Source organism: Labrus mixtus, chromosome 17 (assembly GCF_963584025.1).
Source record: "Labrus mixtus chromosome 17, fLabMix1.1, whole genome shotgun sequence".
NCBI lineage: Eukaryota > Metazoa > Chordata > Actinopteri > Labriformes > Labridae > Labrus > Labrus mixtus.
Genome location: NC_083628.1, coordinates 19,005,860 through 19,022,452, shown reverse-complemented (window position 1 = coordinate 19,022,452; position 16,593 = coordinate 19,005,860). Strand labels below are relative to the sequence as shown.

The 16,593-nt window shown below is 42.7% G+C and overlaps 2 protein-coding genes across 2 annotated transcripts in view; both read right to left on the bottom strand.

Annotated features, from left to right (window-relative positions):
• LOC132991759 (early estrogen-induced gene 1 protein-like) overlaps positions 1-10,033 on the bottom strand; it is a 19,444-nt gene extending 9,411 nt beyond the window's left edge. The window contains exons 1-2 of the mRNA XM_061060626.1: positions 9,844-10,033; positions 9,310-9,567 (exon numbers count right to left, since the gene is read on the bottom strand). Coding sequence (XP_060916609.1) covers positions 9,310-9,482 — 173 coding nt within the window. The 5' untranslated portion in view covers positions 9,483-9,567; positions 9,844-10,033. The remainder of the gene's footprint in view (positions 1-9,309; positions 9,568-9,843) is intronic.
• Positions 10,034-10,810: 777 nt separating this feature from the next.
• On the bottom strand, positions 10,811-15,640 carry naif1 (nuclear apoptosis inducing factor 1). The gene is made up of 3 exons (XM_061061631.1): positions 14,338-15,640; positions 13,306-13,350; positions 10,811-12,243 (listed from the first exon to the last, which is right to left on the bottom strand). The coding sequence occupies exons 1-3, from the start codon at positions 14,780-14,782 to the stop codon at positions 11,711-11,713; spliced, it is 1,023 nt and encodes a 340-aa protein (XP_060917614.1). The 5' UTR covers positions 14,783-15,640; the 3' UTR covers positions 10,811-11,710.
• Positions 15,641-16,593: the final 953 nt, after the last annotated feature.

The following is a 16,593-nucleotide window of genomic DNA, read 5'->3' as shown; positions in this document are numbered from 1 at the left end:
GTCCTGTCTCTCTTATAAAGACACCAAAGCACCAAAAACAAATCCTTTAAAAACAAAAGTTAGAGTTTAGATTCATTGCTAACTTTCCTTTTTTAATATTTCTGCCCCAAAGTTGTTTACTCATCACTTCCTGCGGCCCTATTGGAGCGGCCGTTTTTGTGTTAATTTGCTGCTAATGCGCACTGACCAAAGTTTGTCTACACACCAAGATATGAAAACCAAACATGGCAGTGAGGTGGTATTAGCAGCCGTTTGAAGCATGGCGAGTTGGATTGTCTGTGCTGCCACTTCTGACACAAAAAGCTGAAATGTCTTTGATTCACGAAGGAAATCAAACTAGAAGCCTCGGCCTGACTTCTCTCAGATAAAATAAAGTCCAGATGGTCCGAGTGATCTCATCTGGATCAGCGGAGGGGTTTTCCTCTGACACAGATTGAAAACAGATCCAGAGAGTTTATCTGCATGTAGTTTTGTGGAGGACTTCTCTTACTCTGCTGCAGCTCTGACATCACCGAGGAAGAGAACCCTTTGAGAGATCTTCATCCTGCTGCAGAGGATTTACTGCAACATATACATGAGACGGCTTGAGAAATAATATAACCGAGGAACGACCGATATGTCATTTTTGGGACCGATACGGATACTCGGGAGAGAAATAATCTGACGCTGATACATCGGCCCATCTTTAGTAAATCTATATTCAATCTTCAGACATAGATAGAAATAAATGTACACATTTTTTGCATATCAGTCGAGCCCTATTGTTCAGTATTTTCAATCAATCAATCTTAATTAGTAAAGCGCCAATTCATAAAAAGTGTTATCTCGAGACGCTTTACAAAACAGCATGAGATAATATGTAGGAAGGATTTCTCCTTTGTGTTCCTCCTGTTCCTGTTGTCCACACTTCCTCGGCGCTGAGGTGGAGGTCGGAGCAGGCCGTGCATGAATGAGGACGGCGGTGGTTGTGAGGACGACACAGTCCGATTTTAAACTTGTTTATTTTTTATCTGTTGCTTCTGAAGCACCGAATGTGAGAGCGGCTTCTTCTTTTTATTCTGTTGTACTTGTGCAAAAGATTCTGATGCTCCTTTTTTCTTAAGGTCATAAATCCAGGTGTGAACACATTTGCCCCTACATTAGGTTTAACCCTTTGTTACTAAGTGAATGCAGACATTTATTTATACAGTGTAACAATAAAACTAAAGACTTGACAAACGTCCCACATGAGAGGGTAGGAAGTAAAATACTCGTCGTCTTTGACACACGTGATTATTTTCTTGAGCAGTATTGTGAGTGTCAAACTGCTCCCTGACTGTGAGGCAGGGTGGACTCAGGAAACACTCAAGCAGCGCTTAATCTCTCCATTTGTGGAATTTGGAGGCTAAAGAGAGAAACGAGGCCTCGTGGGAGTGACCCGGCGGTGCGTCCCTCCCCTCTGAGTGTAAACAGGATTTTCTAACAAATCAAAAGAAATGTTGTGTTATTACAAACTGAAGCCGCTAATGAGGTTTTCTAACGTCTTTACACTTTGTTTAAACTTTGTTTGTCTCACACACACACACACAGGACCTGTCTGGACTCGGCTGTGATCTTATCTATCCCTGCACATGTCAGAGGAAATATAACTGCAGATATTCACATCTCTACATGTTCTGCACTTACACAACACACGTGCAGATAAAAGACCACGAGCGCTAGTCTTTCTGAGGACTGTGATGTCAGAGATGAAAATCTTCCCAGCATCATTTCTTTAAATCCTGCTGCATGAAAACACACAGTTGGAACAGATTATGATGTTGTTGTTGACTTTTTTTTTTACAAGCTGCAAACTCTGGAGCTAAAAATTGAAACCAAAGCAGAAGTTTCAAAACTGCAGTTCTTCCAGTGTCCACTAGAGGCTGGATTGAACAGTGAGCCAATCCCCATAGAGCTCCATTTTAAAACGGGCATCCCTATTAATGATCCTGTTAGTGTGAATATGCTCACAGCTGACTTCAATAAAAAGAAAAAATGGCGTCAGCAAAAATGTCAAACCTGATGCTTCAAAACTTTGCAAGTGATGTAACAGTAGCTACGTCCAGCTAGCATTGCTAAGTGTAAGGTAGGTCAGTGAACGCCTCTTACCAGCTAAAACCAAAGGTGAGGTGCACATGTGTTTGTCTTTCCTTTGCTTTAAAGGAGCTGAGCTGAGGACGTCATCACAGACTCACAGCCTTTTAGCTTTTTCCCGCTCTGCCTCTCTCTCTTTTTTTAAATATCTTAATCTTGTGTACTTAAACAGAAGTTTGAGCAGCAAGTCTGACTTCTGTGTCAGAGAGAACTCAGAGATCATCGCAGAGAAATCATGACAGCTAAATTCACTTTGACTTTTCTTCATGCCTTCGATCAGAAGAGTTGAATTCAGTATCTTCAGGCACTTTTTACAACATAACCTTTAACATACATGTTCATGACTTTTCCCGCTGCACTCTTCTGAAGTGTGACCTGAAGTTTACTGCTCTCTAAACATCGAGCCCGAAGGCAGAGAACAGGAGGACCGGTTCTTCCACTTCTTCTCTTACAAGCTGCACAAACACACCATTGTACGGCGAGCTGCAGCGAGCTGCTGCTCAAAAGGATTTATTCTTGTCAACAGTCACTCTGTGAGCCGAGCAAAGAAAATAATGATTATTACACTGAAAACTATTTGTAAAGCAAACATTTGTTCTTCTACTCCGACGTTGAGACTGTTTTTTTTCTCTTCAAAGAATAAAGGGGATAAAAAGACTGAGCTTAAAGTCTTCTTCAAATACAAATATGAAAAATGATATTTTTTCGTTTATAAGGCGTGTGGACATTTCTACATTTAAAAGTTGATTTGTCTTGTGTTCAGTTATCTCTGAAATTTTTTTTCCAAAAAGTTCTTTAAGATATTCCACGTAAAAAAAAAAAACTTTCCCCCTTGGAGTCCCTCAGCTTGTATCTTAGGACGCACTCACACTAGAGCCAGTTGCCTCGTACCCATAGACTGAATGAATATGAATGTTTGAAGCCTGAGTGACGTCACCCATCTGTTCCTGCAGGGGGCTCTGGAGGCTCATCAGCAGCAGCCGCAATGTTGTAAATCCTGTCTCAGTCTAACTTTCAGTCAACATAACAACAGACTGAGAGCTGGAGCTGAGGCGGGTTTTAAGCCTCTTGATGAACCGTTACACCGCGCCCACCTGTCATTCAGGTCAGCTACACGCCTAACTATAGATAACATGTATCGTTCATAAAATCAAAGTTTAAAAAAAAACCGTACAGTGTGCGCCCATCATGACAATAACTAATCAGACCTATTTAGTTTTTTGCACCAGGCTGTAAACATGTTGATTTCTTGCTGTAAAAACAGCTTCTTTGCCTGTGGTGTGTGTGTGACTTCCAGCGCTCCTGGAGCCAGCCTCTAGTGGACACTCAACGAACTGCAGGATTTTGCACTTCCACATTGGCTTCATATTTCAAGACCGGAGGTTTCTGCTTTCTCTTTCTTGTACTGCAGCATGATTGTTCCCCCCTTCTCAGCCCCCTGCTGGCCTGGACTCACACTGCTCCAGGCCCTATCAGACTGTACCACGGTAACCTCTTGTAAACACATCACCATGTTATAACTAGTCGCTGATTTTCCCAAAGACCTCGAGTGGTTTTATCAAGATGACTTTGAATATTCTTGTCCGCCCAAATGTCTAGTAAACACTCGACCTCGGCCATCGGACCAACATGAAGTCTTTTTCACTTTTGTTGAAAATGATTATGGAGAGGAATCGTCTGCGTACCAGGGCCAAAGAAGTGTTCAAACAAACTGGACTTTAAAGTGGCAGTGTGCTGTCTGAATCACACAAATACTTTGGCAAAGTTTTGATAAACAAAATACAAAATATTAATAAAAAAATAATTTAATAACATTTACACACATACAAAAGTATGATATTTATAGAGATTTTTCTGCCTCCAACATCACCAGAGAGGAGGTTTGATCTCTCGCCTCGCTCTTTATGAACTCGACTCTTTCAGAGAGATGATCCCTGCTTTACTCTTTAATCCTGCAGGAAATCCTCACTCATGTTGAGTGTTTATGGTTGTGTGTTTTCCGCGAACACTTAACTTCTTCACAAATGTGTTTGGGGTTAAAAACTCCCACTTGAATATTTCTGTCCTCCAATTGGTTGTTCTGCGTCTTTTTTTTCCTGCAGTAAGAATCTGAGGAATGAGACGCAGCCCGTCCTTCTTTTCTGTGTTCGCTGTGTTTTCACTACAATCGGCTGTAGATTCAGCCGGAGAAGGACAGACCACCTGTCAAACTAGTTCACACATATGGGCGGAGAGAGCTGCTTTAACAGGTGATGCATGATATAAAACCTGATTTACACAAACTAAAGACATTTCTGTTGTGCTGAAGTCTTCTTTAGAGTCTTGCTAAAGATTTCCAGACTTAAAAACAGAAAAGAAGGAACTGGAAAAAACATCTAAAGATATCCTCCTGTGACTTGTAACTGAATGCTTCTCTGATCTTTCCAACACCTGAAACTGAACAGCGACCACAGAAACAGGAATATATCTGGAGTGAAAGCAGACAGGAGACTCACTGGATAGAAACCGGCACATCACACTGGTTACACTTCTCTTTTGAAGACTAATACCGCAACTAGAACCAGCGCCTTCCGAGTTCTCCTGAAGACATAAACCAGTTTACAATCGGGCTAACTAGCACAGTTAGCTTAACCCAGGACAGAGTCCAGCAGGGTCACATGAACAAGCAGCAGGAGCATTCATAAAAAAAATAATGAGACCATAAATGTGACGATAAAGAGCCGAGTCAGTGTGTCAGAATCACAGAGGCAGAGCTACAGTGACGTGACTCACGAAGCAGCAGGAAATATTCAGGAAAAACATTTTCACACAAGAACTCCCGGACATTTCTAGACAGTCTTCCTGAAGTCTTCCTGAGTGGTTGTTCACACATACACCTGCAGGAGGCTTTCCCTGCATGACGTCAAAAACAAAAACAAAGTGCGAGGGGGCAGATGAAGCAACAGAGTCCGCTAAAAGACTCAATAATGAGCATTTCTGCCTTTAAATCAAAGCAGCAAAGAACAAACCAGCCAACAGAAAACCTAATGAAACAGTGTCATTACGTGCACGGAGCTCACAGCAGACATATGCATTAAAGTCTATAGTTGACGGGATATAAACATCATCCCCTCTCCGGCTCGCTCGCGGTGATTTGTCTTGAATATTTCCTGCTGCGTTCTCACATGAGCTCACCACAACATTTTTCCAGAGGGCCAGCAGGAAAAACTCTGGGTGAAGTCAGAGTGTAAAACTCGGCTGTTTGCGTTCGCACATGCAGCTCACACCGTCAACTTCAGGAAGTTATCAGGAGTTTTGTGCATGTGCGAAAACACCTGAAGATGCACCGCAAGCGAGCGGATTGGCTGATGCATTTATATCCTGCAACATCTGCATGACCGGAGTGATCTTCATGCACATCATGAAGCTGCTAATCTTTTCTGCTCACTGATATGAAGCGTTGATAAAAAAGGCAAAAACTGTCACTAGAGCGATAAGACTCGGTTGTATTTCCGCCATCTTTGCACAACCCTTTTAACCTCATGACTTGCCCCCCCCCCCCCCCCCCCCCTCCTCCCTGACCAACAAAACTTCACCCTCCACACACCCCAGCCTGTTGTGGTGCGTTCACGACTGCTACATGAATCAACAGGAGAATATGAGAGATCACTTTTGAATCGACACTGTACTGAATATGTGATAAATGTTTGAAGTGCAGAAAGAGTTCCGTTCAGGACTTTTGCACATTCATACTTCTGTAAAAAGATAAATAAGAAGAAAATAAAGGACTTTGGATGAAGCCATCTGTCCACATTCTGCTGAGTTATACACTAATTGCTTCTTTGTTGAGTCGTCCTGTTGAGGCGGGCGTCTTTATGGAGCCTCTCTCAGCTGTTGTTTGTCTGTTGTGTAACAGTCGATGTCGTCGACGACGCCTGTTTCCCATTGAATTCAGTTCAATAGAGAGTTTGGGAGAGGAGTTTTGTCCGAGTGCTGCAGCTCTCTGTCCAGTCTTTAGGGAAACAGAACGATCTGATTCTGTGCAGAGTGCCTCCAAAGGAGTGGGCTGTCTTCAGTGCAATCTTTCTCTGCTGCATATCTATCAGCTCTTGTCCCTCTTTTGGGTTCGTTCAACACCCACACACGCAGTCCTGGCTTCAAAGGCTTTGATCAGCTGTTATCTTATAAATAAGACTTCATCTGTGTGTTCTCTTTAACATGACATCCTTCAACAGAAAAAAAACTAATTTGTCAAAGGACAGCCTGTAATGAAAACTACACTACTAATGCCAAAATCCCATGCTGTGCCTACAGATTCTTCAGTTTAAAGGGGACATATTATGAAGAATCCACTTCTACAGTGTTTTTGAACATATATTTGGGTAACCTGAGTGTCTACTGACCCACAAAATGTGAAATAAACCCATCCAGTCCTTTGTTTGTGGTCTGCATAAGTCTTACAACACAGAGAAAAATGCTCAGTTTCCAATCTGCTCTCCTTGTGATGTCACAGTGGGATTCTGGCAAAAATAAATCCCCTCCCCTCCCCTGGTATCTCCACCCATGGACTTCACCCCCAGACTAGAGCAAAACGTTTGCTCAGGTCCGCCATTTTTATTCTCGCTAGTGAAGGAGGTCTACGTGGAAAACTGAGGGGGGGCTCATTACATTTAAAGAGACACACACACCAAAACGGAGCGTTCTGAGAGAGCTGGTTTATACAGGGTCACAAACCTCCTCTGGTGCTTGATTCATGTTATATTTTGACCAAAGCACAGCACAGATGTTTCATTTAGACCACAGGGGACTGTTTGAAAAGGTGGAGTAGGGGGATAATAAACACAGATTGGCTCAGGTGTGATGCAGACTAATTTATGATGCCGTTTATTAATCACTCTGAGCATAACTACCAATACATCTCAGCTAGGCCTTCAGCAGCTGATAGTCCTGATGGAGAGATGTTCCTGATTTGTTTTAGATGTTGTGTTTCTATGAATTGATTTCAGATTGTTCTTCAGTTAGGTGTGAGCAGAGCAGAGCACTCCACCCTTTGCTGCCATTAACATGTGAAAGAAGTGACAGAAACTCAAAGAGGAGTGAGGTAACAGTAAACACCTGCTCGTCACTGTACCTGAGCCCGAGTATTTGCATGCAGGTAAATGTGCTGACGTCTAACTGTACGAGCTGGTTTCTGACCTGCAGTCTTTAGTGATAACTTTGAAAGGTTTTTATGGTTGGCTGGGCTCGGTTATCTGGTAGGAATGTTGATCGTCATGCAGGAAGCTCCTGAGTCCGGGTTAAAGATCAGAGGTTAGACCGCTTCATCTGCAGGTTTAGCCCGAGGAGAGTCTGAGGCGGTTTCATTTTTCATTTCATCCTCATGGCTTTTCTGTTCTTTGTTTCATTTGTCTCTCAATCTCCAGAGTTACACTTTTACCATTTCAAGTCTTCTAAGTCTCAACTTGCTGTATTTCAATACCAAATACAAAAGCTAAGCATCTGAAACATCACGATACGTTTGCTTTGAATGTGTTGAAACTTGTTGAAACTTTGGTGTGGTCTTTAGGGTTCGTCTGTCACTCTTTGAGCCTGCAGACCTGTCCTGACACTTCCACTCTGCTGACTCATCTTGAGCCACAGGTGAAATTATAACGAGTCTGACCAAAGTCACATAGTCAGGTGTAAGGCACATATAGGATGAGGGTGTGTGCGGTGTTGGAGCGTTAACTTTTAATTCCAAATAGTCAAAGGGTTCGCCCCAATAACAAAAGACAAATTGTCTCACTTCGAGACGAGTAGATCCGGCCTCCTCTGTGCTGGTCCTGTTGCTCAAATAAATGTGCCTCCTTGGGTCTACTACAAACTACTCTGTACCAGATGTTTTCATCTGGTAGGAACATCTGGAAGAACTGACAGATGTTTCTTCTACATCTGGCAGAGTCAGCTCACATAACTGGCCGTGCAGAAGTCTAGACATAAAAGGGTAGTTCAGGTATTTTTTAAACCTGGGACCTGTTGTCTTTTTAATAATTTAAGGTCTTAAAGGTAGAGTCAGCAGCTTTTTCCTAAAAAATAAAATACACTTCTCCTAAAGTGAAGCTGCTCCATCGTCCCTTCTGGGCCTCCGTACATGTGTGCTGGTGACTGTGTCTGCAGAGACTCTGTCCTCTGACTGGATTTTACTGTTCTGTTTTGTTCTGGTTGACTCGGGACGTTTCTGGACGAGGAGCTGGTGTGTTTCCTCCAGCCAATGACAGCGCAGCAGGTGAGTTTAGGAGTGGATTCAAACCGGTGAATATGACGGACGTGGACGTAGCAGCAAAGAAGAGAAAATATAACCACAGTGAGGAGAAACACCGAGCAGATAAAGCTCGTTCTAAAAGGAGGGTGAACCTGGTGTTGTCTTTCACCCGTGGACGTGGAGTTGTTCTGCTTCCTGTTGGACGGGCAGGTGACAAACACCTGCGGTTAGCTTGTGCCAGCGTGCGGTAGCTTGCAGTGTAGGTACAAGCAGTAAACGTACACACTACGTCCTGCAGTGAGTGTGCATTTCTGGGGTGCGATGAGCCCAGAAGGCGGGGCCCAGTTTAAGTGTTGTAATCACAAGCTGCAACGAACATTTCTACTGACTCCACCTTTAAAAGGTATGAGGACACTCAGATTGCTTCAGCCATTGCAAAAGGCTGTGATGGCTGCAACTTGTTTAGTTTGTTCACTAAAATGACTTATTGTCGACATTACAGAAATAACCTCTTATGTTGAGGTCAGATCCTTCTTTTCAAAGCAGAAATAGTTGTTCAGCTCAAAATACTAAGTGCATCCCCCATAACCATCATGGACTCATCCTGGCGGCTCCCAGGGTGGAGCTGAGAAACATCATGACAGCAACTTTCCCAGGAGACATGAGGGCGAAATAACGCTCAGTGTAATAAAGGTTGAACTGCAAGATGTGCAGTTTGGTTCCAGTTTTACAGCCAGAGCTCTCCCTGTGTCTAAAGTGAGGTGGACAACTATCAAGTATCCAAATCTTTAGAACAGATTTCAGTGCTGCTTTATGTGAAGAAAATACAGGGGGGAAAAAACAAGCTTTTAAAAGTTATAGGTGGACATTTAACATCTTAGAAGGCAAACCAGGTTATTAAAGAGAAGTGTGGGTTGCATGCAATAAAAACGGTTTCACAACAAGGAAGTGACAAGTTGTTCTCTTAAAAAGCCTACCTGGATGACAAGATGGCAAAGTCCCCTCCATCCATCAGCCGGATCTTGCAGAAAAGCACCCCGTTCACGAACGGCACCGCTGTCAGCTCCTCCAACGTGAAATACACCTGAAACTTAAACTTCTTCTTCTTCATCAGAAAGGACATGGTCCCCAGCTGCTGCAGGGTGCTCATGGTGCGGGACGAATACAAGTGTGGCTTTGGATTCAAAGAGGGGGTTTAAAATCCGTGTTTGCTTCAAGGTGAATCATTTTGGGACCTGGAGGAGAAAAATTTGATTAGTTCAAGATTTGCATTGAATTTGACAGTTTCTGCAATAATTACAGATGTGAACATCACGCTTTTATGTTTACTTCTTTTGCCCTACAATACAAAATAACCCCGCACACGACTTTTCTACTCATTTTAGACTCTAACTCTTTAATTCCGTAAGTTTCCTCCTACATTATCGGACTCTCTCGCTGCAGACAGCTGCCACGCAAACACCCAAACCTCAAAACCGACAACTCTCGTCGAAACTTCCAGACACACTCACCGTCCCGTCGGTCTCTTGCTCCTCATCCTCGGCGGAACAGAGCAGCTGTGACCCGCTGCAGAGAACCGGAGTGTGACTCCTTCTTCTTCTTGGCAAGTTTTCTCAGCTTGAGTGCATCCTCAACAACTTTTCCCTCCCCAGTGGAGAGTTCAAGAGTCACTCAGGCAGTCAGAGAGAGAGAGAGAGAGAGAGAGAGGTGCCGTGAACGCCTCACGTCTCAGGGGGGGGGGAGTTTTAGGGACCGTCAACAAAGTCTCAGCAGAGGAAAGCGTGCAGAAGAAACGCGGAAATCATTTCTGAATGTGATGAAGGGGAAATAAAATCCCATTCTGATTATGTTTTACTATCATAATGGTTACAATATGATCCAATGTTTGCATCACAGAGATGAATTGTTCTAAAAAAAAAAAAGGAAAATTAGAAAAGTACCTTGGGAAAAATAAAAAATACACACCTGAAGACAAAAGAGAAATATTTTTAAATATATTTATCAGTTTCCTCAGGATTCATTTCATATGTTGGATGAAGCTGATGAAGGGTAACTAAAGCCCAGTGTACACAACCTGAATTCCAGTGCTTGCTTATCTCTTAACTCCAGGATTTAGAGTTAAGTAATGTGAAACTCCGGCTTGTAAATGGGGACTAAAGGGGAGAAGGGTAGGACACTAATATTCTTTGTGTCTCTTGTTCATTTGAAAGGCTCACAAACATTGCATTATTCTGAGTAAAAATTACAAAAAGATAGAAAAACTTTCGGAAACGGCTCTTTACTCATTCACACAAACTAAGTGTTGTCAAACTTTGTTCCCAACATGCAGAGCGCTGAACGTTTCATGTGTTTTTAAACGTTTGATGTTCATCAGCTCTCCTATAGGGCAAGTATTTTAAAGGTGAATCTCTTAAAGCATTTCAGTATGATAAGGAAATGGTTAATTTTAATGTCTGATCCATGAAAACATCCCTGAAGTGATTTTATAAAAACATGTTCTTTTATTTCATTCAACAGGTTTGTTTGCAGTGAGGTGTTCTGCTCATATTTCACTCCAAAGATTTGGAGCTGATTATAAAAGTCATCACGTGTTGATTGGTCACTCTCTCTTCTTCTCTTTAATGTTTTGTTCTGCCTCCTCTGTTCCATGATGAGAGAAGTCCAGTAACAGCAGGAAGTTTTCCTTCAGCGCTCTCCTCCATGGAGATCCGTCAAGCTCTATGCAGGTCACTCAACAGGTGTTTTTACAAATCAAACACTTAAATTAAAACTGTTATTTTCATGTAAAGCGGTTGTACAGTGCTGCTCCATCAGTGTTTAATCTTGCCACTACACACTGACCTCTTGTGGTTGCTTAGTAGTAATGCAGCCTGCAGGGAAAAGAGGATTTTTCTTTAAACTTAATTCAGCTGTGAGGACGCTGTGCACACCTACCAGAGACCACAGCTGACTCTCACCTTAAAAACAAGACGGATTATTCTTCACTCAGGATTAATACTGCGAGATGAGTTAAAGAAACAACTTCAAAAAATGAATGTGCAGTATTAAAAACATTATTGAAAGACCAAATCAGAAGTATTAAATAAAATGAACCCATTGATGATTAATGAAAACGTAACATTTTCAAAGCGTCCATTGCTGTAAAAATCATAAAACAAAGTAAAATCCTGTACATGCTCTCTCTAAGGCAACTTTTGCAAGCTTTGACACACGCCCACACACTCATATACACACACACACACACACACACACACACACACACACACACACACACACACACACACACACACACACACACACACACACACACACACACACACACACACACACACACACACACACACACACACACACACACACACACACACACACACACAGTCATTGTGTCTCCTCCTGCTGGGGAGCGGGAGGAGGTGTTTTAGGCCGGCTCTGCTCCTCTGTAGCGGCTGCAGAGCTGTTGGAGTTCGCAGGCGCGGCTTCAGTCCCGCTCTGCATGAACTTTCGGAGGTCTTTGAGAGCCGGTCTGAGCATCTGAACCAGAGCCAGCAGAGCAGCCTGCATCCCCTCCAGAGCCTGGGCCTGCCTCTCCTGGGCGAACGCCTGGGCCTCCTGCGAGCGCCTCATCACCTGCAGCAGCTCGTTCTGGCCCTCCAGGTGCTGGGCGATCTGGCGGATGTGGACGTTGGTGACTCTTTGCTCCTGCAGCAGGCGGGCGGAGTTCAGGGCGATGCGGCTCTTCAGCTCCTGAGGTTTGGCCTGACCCTGAGGGGGAGGCGGGGACGCCGAGGACGAGGCGAGCATCTCCACAGGAGCCTCGACGGCCGCCACAACGGTGGGAGTGGAGTCGCCCACAGTGGTGGTGCAGTACTCAACCACGCCTCCGTCCTCCAGGGTGTGGTACGTAGTTTCAGCTGCAAACAGGACAGAAAAACAGAGTTACTGCGAAGAAGAGTCTCCACGTTTTCACTCCAAATATAAAACGTGAAAATGAACCTGTGGTCGTCTTAGTCTTAGCTCCTCTTAGTCATAAGTACGGGGTCTCCAAGAAAATGTTGGGAGCTATGGATGCTCCTAGCCGACTTTTTTTTCCGATTAAACGGAAATTGCAATTCACTATAACAAATTAGTCTGTTCCAAATCTAGCACAGTTTATTTAAAATGATGTTGTGTGGCTAATGTTAGCAGTGTTAGCAACGCCAGCCTTCAATTCTCCGTCATTGTTAGCATCCACATTCCTGTTCTCAAAGTAAACAATGTAAATGTATACATTGTTTCTATATGAATGTGGGCCTGTGTATCTCTTTTAACTATAACTACTGCATGTATATCTGCATCTATAGGTGGGTGTGGGAGAGCTCTGTGTATGTGTGAATGTTAATGTTTCTTTTTGTCTTTTCATTTGTGTAAGGGACCCCCTTGAAAAACGAGATGGTGCATCTCAAGGGGCTATCCCTCCAATAAAAAATGCAATATGTAGTTGGATGTAGCGCCGGTCGATGCTAGTGTAACTTGAAGCAGCCTACAGACATTTGTATCTCGATGTTCTGGACCAAACTGCCAGATGTGCTGCTCCTATGAGATGCTGTCTGTTCACTGTGCTTGTTTACATCCGGGTAGTAGAGTAAGGAGACACATCCAGTGTATGGAGCCCGGCTAGTGGTGGGGGACTACGATGGGCATTTTCTGATTCTGAATGACACGATTTAAAGTAATAATAGCACATTCATTTCAGATGTTAACAGCGTCACAATGAATGCCATAATGCTGACAGTCCTAGTTTTGAATCATATGTTAGGCTTCTCACTGGTTTATAGCGAACAGAGGAAATCAAACTACATTGACCTTCAGTCACCCTGAGAATAGACTTTGTGAAAATGTAATCACTCTAAAGCACGTCCCGCTCCATGCTATTTAAAAAAAGATAGATTAATAGACATGCTTTTAAGGGAATTTTTGCAGACCAAAAAACGTACCACTTTTGGCGTCATCACAAACTGTTCCAGGTCCAGCTGGAAGAGCTAAAAAAGAGAAGGGATATGTTTTTACAAACACGACGAAGACCAACAACAACAATAAAGAAAAACAAAGGGAGACCATCAGAAATACAACTAGATGATTAGAGTCTAACCTACAAATACACTCATCTTGTGTTTTCATCGTCTGAAAGGGTAATAGTGCGTTTATTCATGTTGATTGAGAAAATGAGTTAATAAAGGACACATAGCTTTGTGTTAGGGTCTACAACTAGAGATGGGACCGATCTGATCTAATATCATATCGGGTCAGATGTTGATGTCATTTACTTATTGGATAACAGACTGACGGTGCAGATCAACATCACAGGTTGGGCACTTTTAACATTCTCAGCTCGCACAGTCTCACTTTGAAGACTTTCAGACTGAACTGTAGGAAGAGTCAAATCGTCTCTACGACGACGTTCAGACGAAATGCTCATTCCTTACGATCAAAAGTATAAACTCATTCACTTCAGTTTAAAAGATTTAATTTGAAAACCCGACAGCTGTTGCTGCTTCCTGTTTGTATGTGAAGCCAGCACAATGCAATGCTGAGTTTACTACATGCTTTGTGAAGCCTCAAACATAACACCACCACCAACAACAACACTGTTAGTTATGATCATAAAAATATATATCGCAATCAGTATCGGTACATATCGGATCGGAACTGCATCGTGCATCTCTATCTACAACATCTTCTTTAGAGGGAACCCGTGTACCCGGAGGTGAGTTTAAGATTTGCATGGTGCAACTAAACTTCTACAAAGAGAAAGAGGAACAAGTATACAGCATCTGTTCCACTGCTTCAAGCCCAAACATAACCTCTGTGGTTTGTTTACTTTTTAAATGGATATAATGTAATAAGTAAAACATGCTCAGTTTCACACATTAGAAAAGGAATCCATCAGAGAGGGCACATCCCCTCTGTCAGGATGTGCAGGCAGGCTGTTCTGAGCATGCTCAGACTGAAAACTTTAGTGCACTTACCCTCAGTCAGAGTGACGGTGGTGGCGGCGTTCACGGACACAGGTAGGGTGATCTCAGCATCTGAGTCTCCTGCAGGTAGGCTGATGATGGTGGCCTCCCCCAGCAGGTTACAGATCCGCTGCTGCATCGCGGTGAGGATGACGTGAACCGGAGTGCAGTCAGTGGAGTTCCCCTCGATGGCAGCCCGAGCCTGGGCCACTTTCCTCCGGACCTCCGTCTTCATGTCGGACCACTTCTTCTTCACCTCGGGCAGCTCTCTGGGACAGGTGGTGACCGCGTTCACCTTTTTCAGAATGTCCGCCCACGCGTTATTCTTTGCCATGTGGGTGACTCCAGCATTGAAGTGGTTAACCAGTGTGTGCTTTTGTTTCTCTATTTCTTCCACTATTATTTCCACCTCTCTCTCCGAGAAATTCATTTTCCGCTTTTTCGCGGCCGATGCCATAATTGCAAATATTCCTCTTTTGGAGGGATAATTGTGCGTATTGTACGCAAAAATAGTTGGATTTAGTCAATTGATGTGCGCAACGTAATGGCTTCCAGAATCGGCTTTCTTCTTCCTACCGACAACGTTTACGTTAGCTGGGCGTGTGGCCCCGCCCCCACGATACCCCATTGGTTGAACTTAACGCGGTCACGCTGAATTCTCGACTGCTATTGGTAGAATCAAGCGTCCATCATCCAACCAGCCGAACAAACTATGTGATGGATTCAAGAGCCAAATAAACTGTTTTCTCACATTATTTTGCAGCCATAGTTTGTGTTTCTGAATAAAATACTAAACTTTATTAAATAACAAAATAAAGCACTTTTTAAGATGTATTTATTCAAATAGCTGCACATATATAAGAGCGTATGAGATAGTAGCGATATAGTAGTCTGTGTAATATGTGTATTAGGATAAATTTGCTTTTATTAGTGTAAACTCAGAAGAGGAGTAGCGACCCGCAGTGAGAGTTCTCTTAAAAAGATAAAATATAAGAGCTTTGTCCCAGTGGACAGCAGTGAGATGAACAAGACATCATGCAGCAGCATATTTAGTATTTATTGATTATTTATTGATCTCTGCACTTTTTAAATCTTGTTTTTACTGATGGCTCATCTCCATCTTGTTTTAACTTACCCTGTTTTACTGATTGTTGGTATATTCTTATTCTTATCTTGTTTTTATTTTTCCTATTCTTACTGATGGGATACTTTATCTTGTTTACTGACTGGATATTCACTTCAGCAGTGGTGCAGTGGGGCCAAGATAAGTGGGTATACTCTTAATTTTCCATCCAGCAGAGGATCAATAGCCTCTGTTAGAAACAGTGACATGTAACATGAAGTAGGGAGGGTCATCCCTTCACCATCCTAGGGAAAAAAATGTGCAGCTGAATATTGTCAATCAGTCATTGGTGTGACTCAGATGGGATTTAGAAGTGGATACCCTATGAAAACAAGTGGGTATTCTCTGTATACCTGCGTACACCCTGCACAATTACACCACCGTTCAGTTCAGACCTTTATTGTCCCTTGTGTGTAAAAGGAGGCCGACTCACTCACTGTAAACCAAATCTACAGGTACAAATAAAGTGACCTTACCTTTACAGACTAAGTGAAATGATAGAGTGTGAAGTACAAAAAGGCCTTTCCCAAGTTGTAATATTGTCAACTGTTTCATTATCTTCTAAGACTGAAGTTTTACAGTGTTAAAGTCTGTCCTTGTATTATTTGACATATACTACATGGAGTTTGTTAAAAGTATTAAGCTGAAGTCAGTTTCCTCATGTGGTGTTATAGAATAAAAAAACACAGTTCTATGTGGACAGTGAGAGTAATAGTTTTTGTACTAGCCTGCTAGTTCATTGATAAATTTGATTGTTAGCAGAAATACTGCAGTTCAAAGTGAACAGAATGCATGTCGAAGCAGCCTGCTGTTAGAGGCTAAAATGGATTTATTAAAACAATTCTGCTGACAGAAAAAACGTTTTCTTATGTTGGTTTGTTACATGTCATTAAATTCAGTCACTTAATTTTTCATACACATTAATACTAACTGACCTGACCGGCTTGAGAGAGATAGGGGACTGGAATTAAAAGTGAGAACTGGATCTAAAAAAGGGAGCACTCAATTGAATGAATATTTGCAAAGACATGTCAGGCTCATAATTTGAATACAATGCAATTCTGACTTTTAACTAAAGATGGCGCCACTGTGGCGTGAACCGATGTGAAAATAGAACTGCTGTGCAATCAGACGTAAACACCAGA